This window comes from Sesamum indicum, linkage group LG15, assembly GCF_000512975.1.
Source record: "Sesamum indicum cultivar Zhongzhi No. 13 linkage group LG15, S_indicum_v1.0, whole genome shotgun sequence".
Classification (NCBI taxonomy): Eukaryota; Viridiplantae; Streptophyta; class Magnoliopsida; order Lamiales; family Pedaliaceae; genus Sesamum; species Sesamum indicum.
In genome coordinates this window covers 7149532-7174312 of record NC_026159.1, presented here as the reverse complement: position 1 = coordinate 7174312, position 24781 = coordinate 7149532, and the positions used below count along the sequence as shown (strand labels likewise).

General features: G+C 35.9%; 2 protein-coding genes and 2 long non-coding RNA genes across 7 annotated transcripts; 2 read left to right on the top strand and 2 right to left on the bottom strand.

Moving 5' to 3' along the window:
- LOC105178144 lies at positions 332-10928 on the bottom strand. 4 transcript variants are annotated; one of them, XR_002288363.1, is made up of 16 exons: positions 10864-10923; positions 10370-10463; positions 10003-10054; positions 9856-9925; positions 9041-9164; positions 8671-8707; positions 8494-8594; positions 8253-8363; positions 7909-7954; positions 7738-7828; positions 5135-5247; positions 4557-4691; positions 4372-4437; positions 4211-4288; positions 3981-4106; positions 332-3904 (listed from the first exon to the last, which is right to left on the bottom strand). It is a non-coding gene; the product is annotated as an uncharacterized LOC105178144 (long non-coding RNA). The 4 variants fall into 4 exon arrangements; XR_002288364.1 differs by having other exon boundaries at positions 8253-8355; XR_849108.2 differs by having other exon boundaries at positions 8253-8594.
- Positions 13749-15071, bottom strand: LOC110013174. The gene is made up of 2 exons (XR_002288365.1): positions 14329-15071; positions 13749-13820 (listed from the first exon to the last, which is right to left on the bottom strand). It is a non-coding gene; the product is annotated as an uncharacterized LOC110013174 (long non-coding RNA).
- LOC105178387 (eukaryotic translation initiation factor 1A-like) lies at positions 16772-17296 on the top strand. Its single transcript, XM_011101851.2, has one exon. The coding sequence runs from the start codon at positions 16874-16876 to the stop codon at positions 17294-17296; it is 423 nt and encodes a 140-aa protein (XP_011100153.1). The 5' UTR covers positions 16772-16873.
- On the top strand, positions 20962-24736 carry LOC105178385 (endoglucanase 24-like). Its single transcript, XM_011101850.2, has 6 exons — positions 20962-21282; positions 21630-21913; positions 22755-23189; positions 23504-23651; positions 23739-23905; positions 24210-24736. Exons 1-6 carry the CDS (start codon positions 21036-21038, stop codon positions 24540-24542), a joined length of 1614 nt encoding a protein of 537 aa, XP_011100152.2. The 5' UTR covers positions 20962-21035; the 3' UTR covers positions 24543-24736.

The window sequence follows — 24781 nt, the reverse complement described above, 5'->3', positions numbered from 1 at the left end:
CATGATATGTAATGAAAATTTTGTATATAACATTTGTCACTAAAATTATGAAAATCATTATACTAACAAATGAAGTTTATTTACTTATACACATATAATTAGTGACAATCTTTATATTTTTTACGATTTAAATTCATTTTTTATTTTATAATTTAAGTTATTTGGCATTTTCCTCCTATAATATTTTAGGATAATATTTTGGTCCAACATATTTCTAATTTTTTTTGCCGCTTTAGTTATTTTTTTGCCATAATTTATCATACTCATCGAAAAAATACATATACACCTCACCTGACCTTTTAAATTGAGGCTACTATTTCCTATTGGATTATTTTTTTCCCAACAATTTTTGTCCTTTAATTTCTAGGTTATGATTTTAGTCCTACATCTTTTTAATTTTCTTGATTTCAATTATTTTTTTAGGTTGAGTTCACCCTTTTTGCCGGTGGAGGTGAAAATCGACGAGAAAATAAATTGAAATTGTGAAAATTAAATTAATATCAGACCAAAACGTCTCCCATAAAATTAAAGGACGAAAGGCCAAATAACCTAAATTACGAATTCAAAAAGAGAAAAATGCAATTTACACTACAGACACTACAATCACATAGACAACCAGAATAAAATCCCACAAACACACAACAATCAATAAAAAAAAAAACCCACAATCACACAACTAATTACTGAAATTCCATTAGAACATCAAAAGAATCAAACACCTAGAAAACTAACCAAATATTGGAACATCAATCACACCATATTCACCAAAAAAAATGAATAATCACAAACCACAAAGAATGGTCCAAAAAACTAATTCAAATATCACACCAGTTGCACCCAAGCCACAATCACAAAACTAATTGCAAGACAAAATTAAAACAAATTCCAAGAAACTAGAAATTCAAGAATCATAACCGACAAAAAACAATCCAGAATCACAAACAACATCTCACAATCACAAACTAATTTGAAATAAAAGATCAATCCAAGAAACAAGTTCGAACAATTAAGACAAATTGCACCAAAACCCAATGAGACCACAAACAACATAATCTCATAAACAATCAGAATAAAATCCCACAAATCACATAACAATCAATCAAAAAAGTACCCACATTCACGAAAATTCATAAGACAAACTCGCGATCACAAAAAGTTTAAACATAAACCACAATCACAAGAAGAATACAAATAATCGATAATCACATAAACTATTCAGAAGACAAAAGGTCAATCCAAGAGACAAGTAAAACAATTAAGTCAAATTGCACCAAAACCCACAACAATTCAAGTAACTTCACAAGCCCACAAACAAAAACGATCAAACAATCAAAACTACAAATAGTCACATAAACAATACAAATCCAGAAATCACACAAGAGTTATAAAAAAAACTGTGAATCACAATCAATCACAAGACAAACAACAATCACACGTCAAAATACACTATGAACGACACAATCTCATAAACAATCAGAAAAAAAAATCCCACAAATCACATAACAATCAATCAGAAAAATACCCACATTCACGAAAATTCATAAGACAAACTCGCGATCACAAAAAGAATTAGAACACAAACCACAATCACAAAAAGAATCACAAGACAAACCACAATCACAAAAAGAATACAAACAACCACATAAACTATTCAGAAGACAAAGGTCTAATCGAATAAACAAGTTCAAACAATCAAGTCAAATTGCACCAAAATCCACAACAATTCAACTTCACAAGCCCACAAACAAAAACGATCAAACAATCAAAACTACAAATAGTCACATAAACAATACAAATCCAGAAATCACACAAGAGTTATAAAAAAACTGTGAATCACAATCAATCACAAGACAAACAACAATCACGCGTCAAAATACACTATGAACGACACAATCTCATAAACAATCAGAAAAAAAAATTCCCACAAATCACATAACAATCAATCAGAAAAATACCCACATTCACGAAAATTCATAAGACAAACTCGCGATCGCAAAAAGAATTAGAACACAAACCACAATCACAAAAAGAATCACAAGACAAACCACAATCACAAAAAAAAAATACAAACAACCGATAATCACATAAACTATTGAGATGACAAAAGGTCTAATCCAAGAGACAAGTTCAAACAATTAAGTCAAATTGCACCAAAACCCACAACAATTCAAGTAACTTTACAAGCCCACAAACAAAAACGATCAAACAATCAAAACTACAAATAGTCACATAAACAATACAAATCCAGAAATCACACAACAGTTACAAAAAAAACTGTGAATCATAGTCAATCACAAGACAAACAACAATCACACGTCAAAATACACTATGAACGACACAATCTCATAAACAATCAGAAAAAAAAATCCCACAAATTACATAACAATCAATCAGAAAAATACCCACATTCACAAAAATTCATAAGACAAACTCGCGATCACAAAATGAATTAGAACACAAACCACAATCACAGAAAAAAATACAAACAACCGATAATCACATAAACTATTGAGATGACAAAAGGTCTAATCCAAGAGACAAGTTCAAACAATTAAGTCAAATTGCACCAAAACCCACAACAATTCAAGTAACTTCACAAGCCCACAAACAAAAACGATCAAACAATCAAAATACAAACAGTCACATAAACAATACAAATCCAGAAATCACATAACAATCATAAAAAAATTGTGAATTAGAACACAAACCACAATCATCACAAGACAAACAACAATGAGACGTCAAATTGCACTACGAACGATACAATGTCATAAACAATCAAAATAAAATCCCACAAAATAACATAACAATCAATCAGAAAAATACCCACATTCACGAAAATTCATAAGACAAACTCGCGATCACAAAAAGAATTAGAACACAAACCACAATCACAAAAAGAATCACAAGACAAACCACAATCACAAAAAGGATCACAAGACAAACCACAATCACAAAAAGAATACAAAAAACGACATAAACTATTCAGAAGACAAAAGGTCTAATCCAAGAAACAAGTTCAAACAATCAAGTCAAATTGCACCAAAATCCACAACAATTCAACTTCACAAGCCCACAAACAAAAATGATCAAACAATCAAAATACAAACAGTCACATAAACAAAACAAATCTAGAAATCACACAACAATCATAAAAAAACCGTGAATCACAATCAATCACAAATCACACAACAATCAATAAAAAAGAAACCCACAATCACACGACGAATTACTGAAATTCCATTAGAGTATCAAAAGAATCAAACACCGAGAAAACTAACCAAATATTGGAACATCAATCATACCAAATTCACACAAAAAAATGAATAATCACAACTACAAAGAATGGTCCAAGAAACCAATTCAAATATCACACCAGTTGCACCCAAGCCCACAATCACAAAACTAATTACAAGACAAAATTAAAACAAATTAAAAGAAACTAGAAATTCAAGAATCATAACCGACAAAAAACAATCCAGAATCACAAACAACATCTCACAATCACAAACTAATTTGAAGTAAAAGATCAATCCAAGAAACAAGTTCGAACAATTAAGACAAACTGCACCAAAACCCAAAATAAATTACACAAACAAAACAAACCAACACAACCCTACATCACAAAAACAATCAGAACACAAAAAACGCAAACATATAAATAATTCTAAATAAAACCCCACAGACTAATCACAAAAAACCCAATCACTAACAATCAAAAGACAACAAGAATCAGAAGACATCAATCAGACAATTAACCAAAAAGTCATACCTTGTATGTCAACTGCCAAATTTATCTTACCTTGTTCGAGTCATTCACATTCAGCAAAGTGTGTGACTGAAATGTTGATGTCGTGAACACACACAATCAATCTTGTGTTGGTCCTTTGGTAAGAGCACCTCTCTACAGGAACAAGATATTGATTAAAATATATGCCATGATTCAAAAAATTAAGCAAATCAACCACATGAAAACGTACTGAAGATGCAACTATGTTCCTTTCCATGATGGAAGTGCACGATCACCATAAGCATTGGATTTTCCAACCTTTGAGCTGGTTTTGGATGTTATGGTGCTAAAATCAATCTACCCGATTCGATATTTTCTACAAGCCAACAAGCAGCCATGAAATTCAGATTTGGAAGATAGAAAAACTGTTTCATCTTTTCGATGCGAGCTTACTCGAGTTAGGGCACAAAATGGAATTACCTTGAAAACCCTATACGGTTACAGTTGTTCGACATCAATAGCTAAAGAACCTTGTACATTTTTCACAACTTGTGTCACCTACAAAAGGAACAAATTAGATAAAATTATGATCCCTAAGGAAGTCGAGATCTCTAACAAAGCTTTAGAACTTTGCAGCTTACATGCCATTTCGTGTCCTCAAACCCTGAATATTTCACTAAAGCATGCTTCAGCAGCTTTACGAACATCTAGTTGATTAACCCAAGGGAAAACATTACCATACAATATCATGAGAATATTGAAATAGACGCGCATGCCAACCAGTGAAAACTCTACACGACAAATTTAACTTTGCTGGAGAAAATACCGTCACAGCAGATGCAGAGGGTTTTAGTAAATGTATAGCATGAGGAAAATCGGACAGTCCAGCAAGTTGTCTTGACAAATAGTGAAAAATATCTTTGCGCCCTTACACGCCAAACTTAGTGTCCTTGAATGCGACCTATTAGAAAGAAAAAGCAACAAGGTTGACATGAAGCATGGATGCAAGGAAAAAGAATTTCTGAATAAAAAGAAATCTGCAGCAAGATAGCATACATCAAAAGAGAGTGACCTTTTTCTTCTCGAAATCCAATCACGTACCACACTCAAAGATATAAACAAGCTTTCTATATCTATAGTAATAGGCTTTTGATATATTACAATTGTTCTGATTCTATCAACATTCTTTCTTTTAAATATTTGGGACACAAGAAAAAGTATGGGTAAACATACAGTCGGAAGAATAAGAAAACATAAAGTTTCATAAATATTTACTGAACTTATCCAATAAAACTGTAAAGTAATCTCTACACCTGAGAATGGTAAATAGATAAGTGGATAATAATAAAATTGTTAACAAGGGGATCAAAAGTCAATGCAAACAAATAGACTGCTTCTACTTACCTCAACAACTTTTCCCTTAGCCATTTTGGATGAACTTCAAGACGCAGGTAATAATATCAGCTCCCCGGATGTTCGCGGGACCAAGTGAAACAAACTATGTTCCTGAAAGCATGCTGCAGAATATACATAAAATGTCATGAGATTCCATTTACATTAAATCATATTTTTATCCAATCATATAAAGGAAAAAACAACACATCTTGTGATATTTTCTATTATCAAAAGATGTATTCTCTTCTCATGAAATTTGAGAGGCTCTTAGATGTAAGATTATACCAGTTAGAAAGTAAGAAAAAAAGAAGATCAACTCTAAAGATTCTCTATGTACGAGAAAAGAAAGTTATTTAGTGAACTTTTGACTAGAATGATTTAGTCCAGGGCTCTGGGTCCATGTAAAAATATGCATTATCTGTGTTATGTATTTCTTTGAGATGAGACTAAATCAATGAGACACAATTCCGAATTTCTTTTGGTTAATGAAGACAAGTAAAGAAATTTTATGCCGATGAGATCTCGCATGCAAGCTCATTGTACGTGGAAAGACCAATACAAGAGTTATTGCTAATATCTGAAAGAAATGTGGGAGTAAGTTATTTAATATGGCAAATTCATCAAGCTTGCTGGGGTCATTGAAGAAACCGAGGAGCACTAGGTCTAGTTTGACGACATAAAATAATTTAAACACATCAAATTTTCCTATATTATAGATTGTTATGTACTTCTTTATGTTGCACAAAAACTCAAAGATCCAAAGATTTTACACCCCTGCCTTCTTTATAGCACCACCTACATGTTACAGCACCACCACTTGGTGCAGCCACTCGAGAACAACTGCCTCTACTAATAGAGACTAGCAGCGTAACTCGATAACTAGCAATGTTTAGGCTGCAGTACTGATAAATAATTACATCAATAGCGACACCTATAAAGCATTTAGGTCTCCTACTAACTAAATGGGTAGCAACCGTGACGCCTATACTGAACCGCACTTAGCTGTACTGCTATTCTCAAGCTAACTATAAGCCAATTCATGATTTCTTGCAGATAAATCCTAGTCCTGTGACGAGACTGGAAACCAGATTCTGGAAGCGGTCAGGAGCTATATCTAGTCCTATAACTCTTCTTAGAACTCTTCGCCCTTATCTCTATGCATCAGCTGTGAACGGGTGTAACAAGGCATTGTACGATATATAACTTCATCTCCGTGGATCCTAATGTCTTAACCTAGCAATTAAATATATTCTAGTTAGATATTACCTCCGTATCAGTAAGCACCATTCTTCATGCCCTAACAAGATAATTACTACATAATTCCTAATATGATCCCCTAATCAGTAACCAAAAGATAGATACCAAATCTAGATGGTATATATACATCAAAATCCCACTGTTATTCATCATAGGCTTACAGCTCACCACAAAGGAATAGTCCATATTTCATCACACCTATGCATGTAAGCCTGCTTCCCAACCGAAACAAATTTAATGAAGATTTGGTAGTTTTTTCTCCCGCCCTTTTGTATACATTGCCCATATTTGTTGATTATGTAAGATGAATGCTTGTAACATAAGTAGAAAGGATGAGGTGAAAGTAAATTGAGGTAAAAGAACTCCCATAGGTCAAGCGAATAAGATAATAAAAATTTGTTGATTTAATATCCATAAATATTATTGCACAACAGTATCTTTTGATAAAACAACAATATTACTTAATACCATGCTTGAGAAAATATTAGCAGCTCATGTCGCTTCATGCACCAACATAAGTTCTTGGATTCAGAAGCTGGAATCAAAACTTGTAGAATTGGAACTTGTTGAAGATCAACATCAACAATGCACTCTATTATGAAGCAGCCAGCAAATTTTGAATCATAATTTAAGAGGCTTTTCACATAGTTCCCTAGAGCAATTACAGCGTGATAATCATGTGTGCTAAATTTGGTTAGACACAACTTGCAAAATGGTAAGTAATTCTCTGTATTTGTTGTAACACCAGCTTACCTTTGAAACTTGTCCAGCATCACAACATCCCATTAGGACCCTAAGACTAAATCCAAGTTCCACCCTTTCCAAATCTTTAAAGGAACCTTTACAGGCAGAAAAGCCAACTTAATATCAACTTAATTGCGCAAATGCAAGGTTTTGATTCTATGATTTCAATATTAATATGAAGTACTGGTGGAGTTCAAGTAAATTACGTTTAGCTTCAGATTTTAATAACACACCAACCACATTAATATGAAGTACTGGTGGAGTTCAAGTAAATTACGTTTAGCTTCAGATTTTAATAACACACCAACCACTTCAAGATTTGGTCATTATTCCAGAGCTTCTCAAAGATATTCTTATTCTATATTTTTGGTTCAAGTTATCCGCCAACGACTTTCATAACAAGCCAATAAAGTTTTATGCAAGTTTTCAGCAAGCAGACTGAATGATCACCAGCAGTGGTAGTGAGATGATAAAAAGTGTAAAGCACACCAGGAAAAGATAAAAAAGGAGGAAAGAGCATGTAAAGTGAACCAGTATTACCTGTTCCCAAATTAGCACACCAGGAAAAGATAAAAAAGGAGGAAAGAGCATGTAAAGTGAACCAGTATTACCTGTTCCCAAATTATATTGTATAGCTTTTGGTTCATTACGAGTTGGCTCAGCAGCAGTAGATATCCTCAGACTAGTTCCAGATCTGTCATCCTGCAAAAACAAGTGAATTATTTTGTTGAATTCATTTGATCAATGACCTATACCCATTGACTGTACAAATGCATACATACTCGGGTAAGAGAAAGGTGACTCTTATTAACATCCTTCTGAGGATGGCTGCAAGATATAATGGCACATTAAAGAACAGATCAGCATCTTGCTTTACTATAAATGAATAATTGATAGTCTTTAAAATTAAAAAAAAAACTGAAGCAAGAAAAAAGTTAGTGAAATGTTAAGTACGAGAAATCATAATTCCATACAAACTAGTCCAGCTTAATAACAATCATCTTCACTTATGTGACTTAAGACCTTGCCCTATTTCACCTCTCCATAGGACAGATGAACATGATAAGGTATTGTGTATCCATAATAACTTTGGAATCAGCAGAAAGTAGACTCAAAGGAACATCACCTGCAATTGCCTGATGATGACAGCAGGTGAGCTAATTGATCAATACCAAGTAGCTGTGACTTGGAATTCAGATTCTTGACAGGTAGATTAAGAAGCCCTTGCTCTGGCATTCTTGCATCAATTTGGATATGAAAACACATGTAATGCAAGTAATTGAACCAGCACACCGGATGGATTAGTGTAGATGCCGAACTATAACCAATATCCTACTCACTAGGAAAGAACAAGCATCTATACAAACCTGCATCAGCTGGTCTTGTTTTAAGTTGTATAGTGTATTGTGCATGACAAATTGGCTCAGCACCAATATAATCTCCTCAAATCAGTACCACATTCGCCATCCTGCATGACAAGGAAAATATTTTTCAATATTATTTCTATCTCCTAAATCCCATTGATTGTATGAATGAAGACATACTCGAGTAACAGAAAGCTGATGCCTCTTTTGGGGATGGCTGCAAGATAGGATGGCACATTAAAAAAAAAACGTGTTAGCATCATGCTTCTAAATAAATGAACAATTGATTATTTGGAAAGGAGTAACCTAGAAAAGTCATTGCAAAAGAGGAGATTCGCAAATCATATGATGCAATTTACTAATTGCATGAAATATCAAATCCTAGGAAATCGTTATACTGACTACAGCTCAAATAATCTGGCTTATGCCATCTATGACCTTCCAACAGTCTACCAAACCATAGCACAGATGGACATCATAGGCATTTAGGGGAAGTTAGTGGTAACTCTAAAACCAGTGCAGGGAGACGGTAGGCTCAAGAGAACATCACCTGCAATAGCTTGAAGATGGCAGCATATGAGCTCATTGATGGACGTCGAGGAGCTGTGAGTTGGAATTGGAATTCAAGTTCCTGACATAAAGCCTAAGAAGCTCCTGCTCATGCATGCTTGCATCTAAGGGGATTAAGAAAAAGTACAAACTTTTAATTTTGAGAGGGTGTCTCACTAAGTTTATTTGGAACATCTTATGAGCTCATATATTACGCTAAAAGTAAGCTTTAGAAATACAGTGATTTTAAGATGATAAAAAATGCAATATTTGAATTCATACGAGTAAAACTCAAAGGTTTTGCCAAAAATCTTAAAAATAAGTTAGGACCCCATTACTTGTCTAAAGGATTCTAACATCTCATTTTGGGAGCTTACAAGCTCATTTACTAAAACTTTAACCAGACATTTTGAGACATTTTATAATTTCTCAAACATTTCACCAGACATTTTACGAGATTATAAGCTCAATCAAACCCCTAAGTAAACTAGAAATTTTTACTTCACATTGTAATAACATATTCACTGTTTAATCCAACATTTGGTCGGTGAGAAGAACGGGTTTCCTTGTGCCAGAGCTCCTAATAAAACTTTGATCCAAATACTTGGTGGATGGAGGCCTATCCATGTTAGTGTTTTGTCTAAAATTTAAAATAATATAAGGGAATCCTAAAGAGCTTTTCAGAAGTTGTAGGTAACGTCCAAGATATATACCAAGCGCATTTAATAAGCAAACTGTGCAATCAGCATACATGGTGAATCACCACTGGATTACTGCTCACTAGGAAACAACAAGAGCAACAAGCATCTAACAAACCTGTATCAGCAGGTTGATGAGTTGGAATGGCAGCAGTCGAGATCCACGAACTAGCACCACATTTGTCATCCTGCAGAACAAGTAACATATTTAATCAACATCATTTTCATCTACAAACCTGCACCATTGATTGTTTAAAATACACACTCGTTTGACAGAAAGCATAGGCTGCTTCTTATATATATTCTCCTTAGGATAACTGCAAGATCGAAGAGGTAAGCATCTTGCATCTGTATAAGGACAAGTAATAATATGTGCAAAAGGAGAAAACCGGAAAAATAACATGATACAAATCAATGATGCAAATCGTAGCATGAATCTAAATTTTGATGAAATATTAATTCCACGGAAATCAGAGTAGTCGTGTCACCTCTGTAACCGAGAGCATTATTTTACAATAACATAAGACCTTCGCAACACAATCACCCCTTCGTAGGGCATAACAAGAAACTGAATAGAATGTCATGATAACTTCAGAATCAGCAAACAGACTGTATATTCGACACAATGTTACCTGCAATTGCTTGAAGATGGCAATAAGCAAAGTAACTGATCAAAGTCCGAAAGCTCCAAGTTCTTGACAGGAAGCTGAAGACACCCTTGGGAATCTGTGGGGCAAAAGATTATAAACTTGCAATCTGAGAACGTCAGATCAAGTGAACTCTACATTTTAGCTTTACGTTGTAATAACATATTCAGTTCAGATCCACAATTTGGTCTTGGGGAGGGGTTTCATTATGCCAGAGTTCCTAATACAATTTTGATTTTAAAAAAATGCTTTAGATGATTGAACCCCCGCCCTTTTTAGTGTTGGTCTAAAGTTTAAATTCTTTCAGAACCAAAGAACTTCTCAAAGATTCTAATGAATTCTCCAAAATACAAATTCAGTTCACATAACCCATCAACTACCCTTTTACAAGACAAAAGGGTACATAGTGGAACAAAAATCAATATACAACTTAGTAGGAACGAGGAAAGAACAATAAGAGGAACAAGCGTCTAACAAACCTCTATCAGCAGGTCCTATTTTGGGTTGAATAGGTCGTGGTGGATGATATGTTGGTTCTGCGGCAGTGGATCTCCTCAAACTTGCACCACCTTTGTCATTCTACAGAATTAGTAAAATATTTTAGCAACATCATTTTTAACAGTATCCTACTATTAGTTGCATAAAATGTTGACATACTCTAGTAACAGAAAGCTGAGGTTCCTATATACTTTCTCCAGTAGGTGGCTGCAAGATAGAACACATTAGCATTTATAAGCCAACAATTCATAAGTTTTCAAATGAAAAATTACCACGCCGGCTGTAACTTAGGAAGTCATTGCAAATCAGGAATTCTCACAAATCATGTTATGCAGTTTATGTAACTTCTAAGTGAAATCAATTCCAGGGAAATCAGAATAGGTATAAAGCACCCGTATAACATCCTTTTAATAGCAATCACCTTCCTTTATATCACCTTTGTAATGAGAACATCACCTAACAAGGACTTTGGAAGAAATTTATAGCATCTTTGCGAGAGACAGATTCAAATAGACAGTAGATTCAGAAGATGTGTTACCTAGAATTTCTTGAAGATGGCAGCACGCAAGCTAATTCATTGACATTTAGAACCACCGAATCAGAATTGAAGTCCCGATCACGACGAACCATATCTACGAGAAAGAAGTTAAAGATTCCCAAGCAAACAGATAAACAGAAAGGGAAAATCCATTGTGATAGTGCAAACAAGATTGGGAAGCCAGGATATAGTATCCTAGGCTATTGAACCAAATTCAAATAGAAGACAAAAGATTGTTTGGAAAAATAGAAAGGCAATAAAATTAGAAACTTGTAGAAATAGCACACAAGGATACTCCCGACGGCTGTTCTATACTGAGGATCAAGAGCTGCATCTATCTCATCGAAAAGATAAAATGGGGCAGGATCACATCGCTGTATGGCAAAGATTAATGCCAAAGCCACCACTGTTTTCTGACCCACAGACAATTGTTTCATCGACTGTGTCTCCCCTTGTCCAGTGAAAGAAACCTAGCATGAGATCATCAAGAAAATAAAAGAAATCAGATCCAGAAGAAACTCAATAGTTACATCAGCAAGCACCGATTCTGAACAGAATAAATGAATCCAAAGTTGTAGATTTTCCAAGTCTAAACATTTTCTGATCCTAAAACATGCTGTGAAATGAGTTTTTGCATAGTCAAAAGCAGTTGAATGCCGACGCCTGTCGTGCTGGCGATGCCAAATGTTATGCAAAATATAAAAAGTTAAAACATGCTGATCCATTAAGGGCTAATTTACTTAGATGGATGGGGTGTACATTGACTGATTAAAAATGTCCCGAAGATAAGGCTTGTGATTAAATCATCATTTGAATATGACATTACTTGATATAAAATGATGAAAGATGAAAGATTATTTAAAGCAGCTGCTAAATACTGTGCTGCCCAAAATGCACTTCAGACCAAAAAAACCAGAGACCAGAGAGATAAACTACTAATTAATATCTTTTGGATTTGTGGGAAAGATTTCTGTGTTTCTGGGTTTGATGGTAATTCTGTAAATTGGCCGAGAAATAAAAGGCAAACATATCATTTTGCAACAGGATCAAAAGTTTCAGCTGAGAAGGATAATTTTGTCACAAAATGGATGCCCCACCCAAAGGTAACAGACTGGAATGTAGAAATGTAAAGAATGGATGAGCCAGGACTATTTTATTTATCCAAGCCCCTCCTTAGATATGAAGAAAGCCTAACAAGATATCTGTGTATCAAAAGATAAGGTGTAGCTACATTCTTGATTAAGAATAAAAACAAAAGACTGCAGAAGAAGTTAATAACATGCCTTCACTTTGACACCAATGTATTTCTCAACCCTTCCCTCTACTTCGGCTGGGCCAGGCTCATCATCATCTTGATCATTATCAACATCATTGTTGTCCTATAAAACAACGACAAAATTACTGATTACAGGAATACCTGTTTAACATAAGTAAAAGTTCCAAAAGAAAGAAAAGGAGAACAATAGATGCTGCAGTTGCCTTCATTAGGAGCAGTGTGGTGGTTAAGTTACCAGTGTCTGAAATCTAGTTAAGAAATGAAAAGGCAAGGTATTTGGAAATTATTAGAGCAAACCACAGGATGATACAACTCTTATCTTTTCATTAGCTATCCCCTGCTTACTTAATATCTTATCCTCAATGTAAAACTTATTGATGGCTTATGCTGATGCACTTTATAATGCATTACTGTTTTCCTGCTACTGCACTAAGAATGCTACTAAATTTCCAAATAAAGAAAAGAGTGCTAAACAATTTCCTCTGAACAGGTAAGCTAACTCAAAACAAAGCAAGATAGCTCGCTGATGAAATTCTTTTTTCTCATCCAGACTTCATATGCCCCTATCCTCACCAACACAGAAAGCAAGCCACATAATAGCGCGCAACGGAATTTGTTTTAGAATTTATGTCTGCATATTTAGGTACACTACTCTCCTCTAAAAACGTGTGCAATTTAAAACCATTTCATCAGCTAAATCGTTTAAGAGAACCAGTTAAAAGAATATAGTGGTATATATGTTGCAGCAAATAACAGCTGTCACTGAAATTGACCTATGATGATAGTATCACGAACCTTTTTCTTCATCATAACTAAAAACCCATGACCTCCTTCCTTGCACAAGTTCGGAGAATACTTCTCGGAAATGCTTAGCCACGCCTTTAAACGTATGCTCAATTGATTCATCCTTCCTCATATCCAAAACTGATATAAGTTCTTTGATTTTCTGCAGAAGAAGAGTAGCTGCATCCAGCTCAGCTTGTCTTCTCTGGAGGTCTTCTCGTTGCTCTGTGAAATTAACATATTGATCAAGCGCTTTTTTGTTCACATGGCTGAACTGTTGCAGTTGCTCATTACACTTGTGAAGCTGTTTGTGCAGTTCTTTTATGCTTTTCCTTTTGTACCTAGAATTTGCATTTAAGAAAAACAATTCACCTAAGTGATTCACATTGAAGTACATAACATAAACAATGGAGTAAGATGATCTACACATAACGTGAACAAACAAAATATTTGGTAGTACCTAGAAGGGTCAAAGGAAAAAAGCACAAATAGCATCCTCTGGCAATAGCGCTAAGTACAGAAATACTAGAAATGCCTGATATTCGAACTTCAAATGACTCAGTGCTGGCAATATGATTGTCTAAATGTTGCATGATTCCCATTCCCTTACTGAGATAGTTTCTTCTAAAATCAATGCAATCCCAAGAGAAATTTGTCTATTTAGCTTGGCACAGATCTACCACTTATGCCAGATGAAGCATAAAGCAAGCTTCTTGATTACTAGAATTGCCTACTCATGCATGTTATTCTAAAGTCCAAGTGAACCACCATTATGAATATCTAAGGACCATGATGCAACATCAATGAGAACGTTGAGAAGTGGTAATGGACAAAAGTCTTCATAATCACCTTCACCTTAAGAAACAGACAGACGGTAATACAGCACAAGATACACAACAAGACACTCTTGCTCAAATATTGGTGCAGTTATCAAGCTTCTTGAAGTCTGTCCTGGCCTTATACTGAAGTCTGAAATAGGAGGTTCTAATATTGGCCTTGGCATCATTCTCGAAGCATCACTTTGCTGTAAATTTCCTCTATCTGGCCTTGGACTGAGAGTTTGTAGCATACTACGAAGTCCTGGCATTTGCACTGTGGGGCATAGAGTCTGTAAAATATAATCGACATCTGGGTCCAGCATAACAGAATTAACATTCTGAGACACACTTCCAGCATTCTGAGTTGCCAGACAAGTACGAAAAACCTGGCATAATTGTAGAATTTGGACAGAGATAGAACGGCAGTTAAACAAATTTATATTAAGCAAAACCTTTGATGAAGAGTCTTCTACTGCTTCAGCATGATTTGTGCAATGAGTAGAGTATACACTCCAAAATAACGACCACCATTCTGACAGAAACCCTTTAGAAGGATACAATGCTGCAGAAAGAAATACATGTAGAAATGGCCACAAACAAACTGAAGAAATGGCCATGTCGAGAGAGAGAGACTATATATATATATATAATAATAAAAAGAAACAAACTCAGGTCTCTCTCGGATAAAAGAAGCATCAAGAAGAAAATCAAGAAATTCATCAAGGAAACAAGGGGAGCCGTCGGATCTAGGGTTTTGCTGCAGCGATGCTGAAGAACAGAGGGGAAAGAACGAAGCCGATGATGAGAAGCGAGAGCTGGTGTTCAAGGAGGACGGCCAGGAGTACGCTCAGGTCCTGCGTATGCTCGGGAACGGCAGATGTGAGGCCATGGGCATCGATGGCGTTAAGCGCTTGTGGCATATCCGTGGCAAGATGCACACAAGAAGGTCTGGATTGCTGCCGGTGATATTATCCTCGTCGGCCTCCGCGATTATCAAGATGACAAGGCTGATGTAATCTTGAAATACATGCCTGACAAGGCTGCCGGTGGATTTGCAATTCAAGAAGAACTACTTCCATTTGGAAGAAAAACCAGAAGCAGGGAACTCAAAATCAAGAAACCAGAACACTGTGAATTTCTCTTGAAGAAGACTGATACAATCAGATGTATATATACACCTCAACTGAAAAACTGATGCTCTCCCGCTCTATAAGTTGCTACTCTTACTATATACACGCCTTTAATATTGCGAGATTAAAACCAGCTACTAATAAAAACGTATTGTCAAAGCAAAACTTGCAGGGCCTTCAATACGCTTTCTTCTGTGAAGTAAAAACTCTTTACTTTTTCTTCTTTCTTCTTCAAGCTCTGCAGACTGCAACCCAGCTCAACTTCAGATGCTATTCTTTACAGAGAGCACTAGGCTTAATGAGGGTATTGCTGGTGGACTTGACGAGGAGGATAATGGCCCTGGCGATGATTACATTGAGTTTGGAGACGAGGACATCGACAAACTCTAGATACTTTTAGCAACAAATACAGTGAATTCGAGGACAAGGACATTGACAAAGGGGCAAAAAATAAGGAGGATTTCAGGGAAAAAAAAAATCAAGAAATTACAAAGGGGCAAAAAATAAAGAACTCAACATTTTGTGAAGTAAAACTACAAACAAAAAAGAAAAAACAGAATATATCACGAAATAGAAAAACCCTCAAGAAAATTGAAAAATAAATAAAGAAATAGAAAAAACCTCAAAAAATCAATTTAGAACAAAAAAAGATCAAGAAATTACAAAGGGGCCAAAAATTAAGAACTCAAGATTTTGTTAAGTAAAACTATTGCTCCACATATCGTGTCTAAAACCAACAAAAAAGAAAGAACAGAATAGATCACGAAATAGAAAAACACTCAAGAAAATCAAAAAATAAATAAAGAAATAGAAAAAACCTCAAGAAATCAATTTAGAACAAAAAAAAAAAAATCAAGAAATCACTCAAGAACATTCACAAATTTCTTAAGAAATCTGAGGATCCCAGTGCTCCATGATGACAAAAAACAAAAAACAAGAGAAGAAAGAGAAGATGGGCTACAAAATAGTTAACAGACGAACAGAAGGCGGAGGGATCAGTTTAAAGAAATCTTGATTCTTGATGGGAGAAGAAAGCCGGAAACTCAAGCGAAAAGAAAAACCCTTCCGAGAGAATTTAGAAAGTGAAAATGAATGGGTTGGTTTGGTGGCGGCAAATTTATATTAAGCAAAACCTTTGATGAAGAGTCTCCTATTGCTTCAGCATGATTTGTGCAATGAGTAGAGTATACACTCCAAAATAACGACCACCATTCTGACAGAAACCCTTCAGGAGGATACAATGCTGCAGAAAGAAATACATGTAGAAATGGCCCACAAACAAACCGAAGAAACGGCCATGTCGAGAGAAAGAGACTATATATATATATAAAATAATATAAAGAAACAAACTCAGGTCTCTCTCGGATAAGAAGCATCAAGAAGAAAAATCAAGAAATTCATCAAGGAAACAAGGGGAGCCGTCGGATATAGGGTTTTGCTGCAGCGATGCCGAAGAACAAGGGAAAGGGAGGTAAGAATCGGAAGAGGGGAAAGAACGAAGCCGATGATGAGAAGCGAGAGCTGGTGTTCAAGGAGGACGGCCAGGAGTACGCACAGGTCCTGCGTATACTCGGGAACGGCAGATGTGAGGCCATGGGCATCGATGGCGTTAAGCGCTTGTGCCATATCCGTGGCAAGATGCACAAGAAGGTCTGGATTGCTGCCGGTGATATTATCCTCGTCGGCCTCCGCGATTATCAAGATGACAAGGCTGATGTAATCTTGAAATACATGCCTGATGAAGCAAGGCTGCCGGATGTGAAAATGGCGTGGATTTGCAATTCAAGAAGAACTACTTCCATTTTGGAAGAAAAACCAGAAGCAGGGAACTCAAAATCAAGAAACCAGAACACTGTTAATTTGTCTTGAAGAAGACTGATACAATCAGATATATATATACACCTCAACTGAAAAACTAAACTCTCCCGCTCTATAAGTTGCTACTCTTACTATATACGCCTTTAATATTTTAATAAAACATATTTTAGAAAGTAGAATAAAAAAGTATAGTGGTAAGTGAGTAGGGCATTTTTGTCTCGTAATGCTAAATTATTTTATCAGGGATGTTTTTGTTACCTTTCATATTTTAGGGATGTAAATGAGACAAAATGCATAGTTCTGAGGTGCAAAATTTATTTAATTATATTTTAAATTATCTATAAAAATAAATTCAAACATACATTATTTCCAAAACATACTTATTTATTTTTGTTTTTTTCTCTCTATTTCCATAAAATAAAACAACACACCCGAAAAGCAAATCCAATCACCATGCAAGATTTTGCGGCAGCCTTTGACCCTACTAAACTCACAACGGTTCACTCTCATTTTCGTTAGTTGTGTGCCACAAAATTTGATATGAATAATTTTTTATATTTTAAAATATATTATAAAAAATTTAGTATTATGATAATTTTATTGTTAGATTGTGATAGGCTCAGTAGATATTATACTAAATACATTTTGAATAGAGTGATTGGATAATCACTACAAAAAGATTAGGATTTGTAACGGCTATACATACGCACGAATTTTGTTATGTATTTGTAAAGAGTTGGATGTAATGACATCATGGAAAGGCTGATAAAAATTTACTTTCTTTGTAATGGTCGAAGCTGTTGAAGAATTCGTTATAATTTTTTGTATCCGTAAAGCCGTTACAATTTGTAATGATTTCTGAAATTAGGGACGGCCAACTTTTCGCATTATGCCAGTCGTTACAAAAACACATTACATATACTTGGCGTTACTATTTATCTATTATTTTTGAAACGGTGTGTAATATTTATAATGGTCTTAAGAAAAAATTAAAAGTCGTTACACTTACTGTGACAAAAACAACAAGAAAAAGTACAATAAGAAGGTATTACAAAAATCAAGTCATTAGGGACGGCTTTTTTTATAGATGGTATTACAAAAAAAGCCATTCCAAAGGCGAACATGATAATAATTACATTTTTTAACAGCTAATTTAATCATTTCAAAAGCCGTTAGAAAGACCGTTACAAAATAGATTATATATAACTATTTTGCAAATTATTTTCATTTCATTTCATTTGTTGTAAAGATTCTTATTAACCACACACACTCTCAATATTCTAATTTTCGTGCATATACAATTAATCAGGTTGATTATTAATTATTTAATTTTTGGACCGTCAACTGCTGATCATCTCTTAAGTTGGTTGACCAGGTAACAACGACTAATTTAATCATTTTGTGTTTAATTAAATCAATTGTAGTTTACTTATTTTAGTTATTATGATTTTTGATCTCATATGTTATGTAAACCTAAATAGTGTAATGTAATATTTATAAATTTATAGGTTGTCGAATTATATAATTATATATATACATGTGAATATATAGTGATATATACATATATATATATATACTCATGTTATGAGAACTGAGGAGATGGATGTATGATAAGAACCTCCGAGGGAAGGCAGGTCTTACATCGGAGTTTGAGTATGGGGTTAAGACTTTCATAAAATAGCTAAGTGTCATTGTGGACATATGGATGAAGACAAATTTAGGTGCTCTTACCGAAAGTCAAAAAATACAAAGTTCAGAACACCCGACGATGTCAGTTATCACTTGTGTATGCGTGGATTTATGCAAGAATATTATAATTAGACTTTTCATAGCGATGTTGTGACTGCCCCTTCAGTGTCGGAGGAGCAAATCCCAGCTACTCATGATCGAGGGAAATTATTCACACCGATGATGAACAACAAATGGATTGGGCGTAAATGATGGTTTTTTATGTAGTCGGGCCGTGTTATTCTTCTTCTTCTCACAATGGTATGCCTGATGATGGTACGAGGTCCTGTCGTATTAATGTTGGTCCTAGTTCATATTATTATGTGCGGTGACCCCTATGATTATGAGTTAGGGTTGGCAGACTGTTTTTATGATGTAGTGCATGTTGTCAACCAGTTATTGTGGAACGGTTGCATCCAATCTCAATTGGCATCTATTACTGAGTTGGTGGATGTCAAGCCGACGGTCATATTTCTGAGCGATCATATGATCGAATATCTCAATGGGCTAATAAAATATTGTCCCTCAATCACACCCTGCCAAGAGATTACTATAGCACGAAAAAGTTGATAAAGGATTTGGATTTACCCATTGAGAAGATTGATAAGTTTAAGAATGGTTGTATGTCGTACTAAAAAGACAACTTCGATTTGGAATACTGCAAGTTTTGTGGAGACGGTAGGTACAAGCCGACCCGAGAGTGAGACTCACGCTGCAAGAAGTACCCGTATGTTGTCCTTACGTACCTGCCGCTTATTCCCCATCATCCATCCATCCGATGCAGAGGCTCAGAAGCATTTTAACCAGACGTATCTCAATTTTGTATAAAAGCCGCATAATGTTAGGTTGGGTCTGTGCACAAATGGTTTTGCGACACACCGGCAGTACGGTCGTACTTATTCATGTCGGCACATTATTTTCACACCATATAACCAAGTCTTGGCAGACTGATATCCCATATCAGCCGGAAGAAGTCGTACCAGTCCCTGAAGTTGCTACAGATAGTCAGACGTACGATCTCTATGATCCTGATGGTATACAAATTATTGTCGATCTTTCGATTGCACATCAGTAGAATGCAGGTACATCGTGGACGCAACATGGTCAAACTGATAATGAAGATGATAAAGATAGCTTCGAGGACTACGAGACTGATGAATAAGAGGCTATATAATCAAGAGTTTTATAATGAAATATTGCAAAATAATATTGTGTTTTAAAATTAAAAAAATTATTTTATTTTCAAGAAAAATTATTAATTTGAAATGACCAAAAAATGAAAAGACTATTACAATGGTCGTTACAATTTAGACGGCAAACTTTGGACGCCAAGGGAAAAATGGAGGGAAAAGAAATTTTGTAACAGCCAAATTTAAAAGCCGTTACATACGAAATTAATCGCGGCAAAATAAAAAAGGGTGGTGGGATTTTTTATTTCAATAGGCCGTTACAAAGGTTGTTCCAAAGGTCGGTACAAATTTAAATTATACAAACCATTTGAAAAGCCGTTGCAAAATGAAGTATTTAAAAAATTCATGTTGAGAATTTTGGAGGACACATGGCAAGTTTTGAATAAAAAATTAATAATGATAATACTTAATATATCAAAATGAATATATATTATCTTTTTGTGGTGTTTGGACATATATTCTAATGAAATGAGATCGCTTGGAATCTCCACGTGTTAGTTGTAATATTGCTATCAACGACAGACAAAACAAGCAACAGAATATATAAATATATATCTCTGTGATTCTCTCCGTATTGTTCTCAAACTGATACTGAAACACTAGAAGACAACCTCACTCTTATATTCTCAAACTGATACTGAAACACTAGAAGACAACCTCACTCTTATTTCATGAAAAACGACAAGCCGGGCTATCCGTTTTACCTCAGCAGATTCGATCTTTGTCCAATAACGGTATCAACTGCCGGCCTGTCAACTGATTTCTTGGTAGGAATGGGACATCATATGATGCAAGAAACTTGCACACTGCAACAATCTAAGTGCAAGAAACTCAATATATTGATCGTTGGTAGTCCAAGAGGATGGCGTTAGATGGGCAGGATTCTGCAACTTGAATGCATGGGAACTGATGAAAAGCTGAAGGCCGCCAGAGGATGGGGATGGTGGCTTCTTGTGCTGGCTATTGCAACTCTAGTCATCGCTGCTTCTTACATCACTCTCGGAAGGAATTTCGGACATTTGAATGTTTTGTTTCATCATTCTCGGAGGCATCCAGGAGTAGTTGAAAAGTATTCTGATGCTCTAGCCATTGCCCTACAGTTTTTCGATGTCCAGAAATGTAAGGTTAATGCATCTAGTCTTGAATGTTGATCCTCTTTTTCTTGTATGTCTTCTTAGCCTAATACAATGTTGTAATGTCATGAACCTTATGTGCATGTTGTTAACATGGTGTTAAAGCTTGTGAAAACAGAGCAAAACTCATCTAAACAATATAAAGCAGTACCGGGAGCCCTGAACTCCTAAAGAAGAAGCTCACTCTCTCTCGTATTATGAGTCGTTTGGTGCTTTTCCGTTAGCAGTGTGTTTTGCCTATTAGTGTTTTTACAGTAGTTTGTTGCATATAACTACCCTTTTTACATGGGCTACAACTGATTAATCCTAGAGTTGTGTGTGTGTTTTGTGTAGCTGGTAAGCTGGTGAAGAATAGGATTAGTTGGAGAGGGGATTCAGGGTTGGAAGATGGACAAGACGCGAATTTGGATCTGTCGAAAGGGCTCTATGACGCTGGGGATCTGATGAAGTTCGGATTTCCAATGGCATTCACTGCTACAGTTTTGTCATGGGCTATTCTTGAGTACGGAGACCATATGAAAGAGGTGAAAGAGCTGGAAAACGCTCAGGATTCCCTCAAGTGGATCACTGACTATCTCATCAATGCACATCCATTTCCCAATCTCTTCTATGTGCAGGTTTTTTTTATTATGCTCCTCTCTGTTCTTGCAATCTCTTCTCCCAACCTGGTCTTACAAAAACAAACTGTTTCTCAGTATATGTTTGGCTTGCCTTTCTGACCCAAGAATATCTGAAAGGACAACATTACCGGGTAATATTTGATACTATCTCGTTGTCTTGAATGCTACAACCGATAATGAAATTAAACGATTCTTAAATGCTACAATGAAAGTTTGCTTGTGTTAATGAATTGTTTTCTGTTATAAATTCAAGTTTGATACTTCTATTTCTCTTTCAATGTACTGAACTGGATGAGCAGAATTTTTTCCTAGTTTTATCAAACTTTTAGTACCCTAAAATGCATTTGTTTTATGTAGCCGGTATATATCACAATACACTGCATTTTACGTTCAGCAACACTTACTGATATTTGACTCATACCACAACTTTGAACTATATCAATCATAGTGGTCGAACATATTCAGTGTTAAAGTGTTTTCAGTTGTCAAAAACACATTCAAGCTTGTTAGACGACTAGTTGCTGAAACTTTAGCCATTGTATTCCCAGCATATGTCCTGTGCAAGGAAAGGGTCAATTGCTTTGTATCCCCCTTTGAAAGCACTATAGGCAACAAAACCCCCTAAAAAGTAACGGCTACGTGGCCCCTAAATTTTTAAAGAGAAGCTCATTGCATCACGTGTTAGGGGCTCATCTTGCCATTTTTTCAAAAATTTAGGGGGTTACATTCGCTTTTTTTCTCGGTGTTTTTTTTTCCTATTAGTGTTTTCACAAGGAGCGTGTTGTATGACCTGCAAGAAAATACTGATAAGTTTGTTTATGTTTATTTTGGTGTTAAGGTGGGAGACCCTGAATTGGACCACAAATGCTGGGAAAGACCTGAAGCAATGACAGAAACAAGACCTCTAACACAAGTGAACACATCCTATCCTGGATCAGACGTCGCAGCAGAAACTGCAGCAGCTATGGCCTCTGCCTCTTTAGTATTCCGGTCCACCAACTCTGCCTACTCCATGCTGCTTCTCGACCATGCTCATAAACTATTCACGTTTGCGGATTCGTATAGAGGATCTTACAGCATCAGTATTCCAAAAGTCCAGGACTTCTACAACTCGAGTGGATTCGGTGACGAGCTCTTGTGGGCGGCAGCTTGGCTTTATCATGCGACTGGAGATGAGTCATATCTGACGTATGTGACTGTTGAAGGCAATTTCTTTGCTAACTGGGGAACACCAACATGGTTTTCTTGGGATGACAAACTTGCTGGGACTCAGGTATTCTTAGAATTCTATTCAGTTTTGGAACAGCAAAAAATTCTAAGTCAGCTGGTTGAAGCTGAAAGTTTGCATCAAACAGGTTTATTTATGCGCTTAAGCACATTTTACCCCACATTGAAATCATTGTTAAACACCAATATCTCATAAAGAAAAAGAAAAAAGGTAACACAACCACTAAACTTTTGAATAAGAAGCTCGCTTTCTCCCGCATCAGTAGGTCTCATTGCTCTTGTTTTTGCTAAAGGGTGTTTTTTATGTCTTTCTCTGCTGTCTGTCTGTTAAACGGTGTGCATTGTAACTTCCACGGTCAGGTTCTGCTATCCAGAGTGAACTTTTTTGGGTCAAAAGAGATTCGAGGTGAAGACAACATTGCTCTCCAGCTGTATAGAAAAACGGCTGAGGTTGTTATGTGTGGGCTTCTGTCAAGTTCATCATCAGCAACATCATATAGAACCGAAGGTACGTAACTACGTATTTTAGGAGAATGTGGAGCCTCTTAAAGACTCAAACCCAATGCATTCGTCTTAGTTTTGTACTCTGATGCAGGTGGTCTAATATGGGTGAGGGAGTGGGATGCTCTACAATACCCGGTTGCCTCTGCATTTCTGGCACTTGTATATAGTGATTATATGCTCACCTCTCATACAAGAAATTTGTACTGTGATGGAGAGCTTTATGAGCCAATGGACCTACGAAATCTCGCCATCATGCAGGTAATTCTGTCATCAAAACTATGTCTTAGGGGCGCTTATAGGGAACAGTGGAAAACAGTCTCCTTATATGCCGTAGTGTATCAGTATCTTAGAATCATGAGGAAACATTTCTCTGCATGTTGCATGGATTCAAATATATGCCGTAGAAGTTACATTTTAGCAACAAAGATGCAAACAGAAAACTGTGTATCATACTCAAGAACATTGGTTTTAGATGCCACAAGACGACGGATACTTAAACCTCATTGGTCTCAAGAAATTGACTTTTGAACAAAACTTGATCTTACAATCTCAACCTCCTCAGGCGGATTACGTGTTAGGAAACAATCCAATGAACATGAGCTACCTTGTGGGCTACGGAAGCAGCTACCCTCAATACGTACATCACAGGGGTGCTTCGATCCCTACAGATGCCAAAACGGGCTGCAGCGATGGATTCATGTGGCTGAGTTCAACAGCTCCCAATCCGAATGTAGCAATCGGAGCACTTGTAGGAGGACCATTTCAAAACGATAGCTACATCGACTCCCGCAACAACACTGCGCAAGCTGAACCAACGACTTATAATAGTGCAGTCTTGGTTGGTCTCCTTTCAGGGCTCATCGCCAACTCTTCAGTAGTTCACTCTTTCTTGTAACTCTTCTTCTGGCAAACTGTACATATATGGGATACTGTTTAGGTGACCACATTGATGAGCTAGTTTATCAGCCAATCAATCCTTCCTCTGCTTACTCCTTTACACTTCTGTTAATTATGTCGTGAGTCCAACTAATTTGTGTACAATAATTACTGCTGTATTTGGACAGTTTTGTAACTACGTGATTCATACTTAACTCCAATTGGTCCATGTTGTCTCACTTTGTGGGTAATATTTTG

Coding starts and splice junctions, on each gene's coding strand:
- LOC105178387 (XM_011101851.2), top strand. CDS start 16,874: ATGCCGAAGAACAAGGGAAAGGGAGGTAAGAATCGGAAGAGGGGAAAG.
- LOC105178385 (XM_011101850.2), top strand. CDS start 21,036: ATGGGCAGGATTCTGCAACTTGAATGCATGGGAACTGATGAAAAGCTG. Junction 21,283..21,629: donor GTTTTTCGATGTCCAGAAAT/GTAAGGTTAATG, acceptor TGTTTTGTGTAG/CTGGTAAGCTGGTGAAGAAT. Junction 21,914..22,754: donor CCAATCTCTTCTATGTGCAG/GTTTTTTTTATT, acceptor TTTGGTGTTAAG/GTGGGAGACCCTGAATTGGA.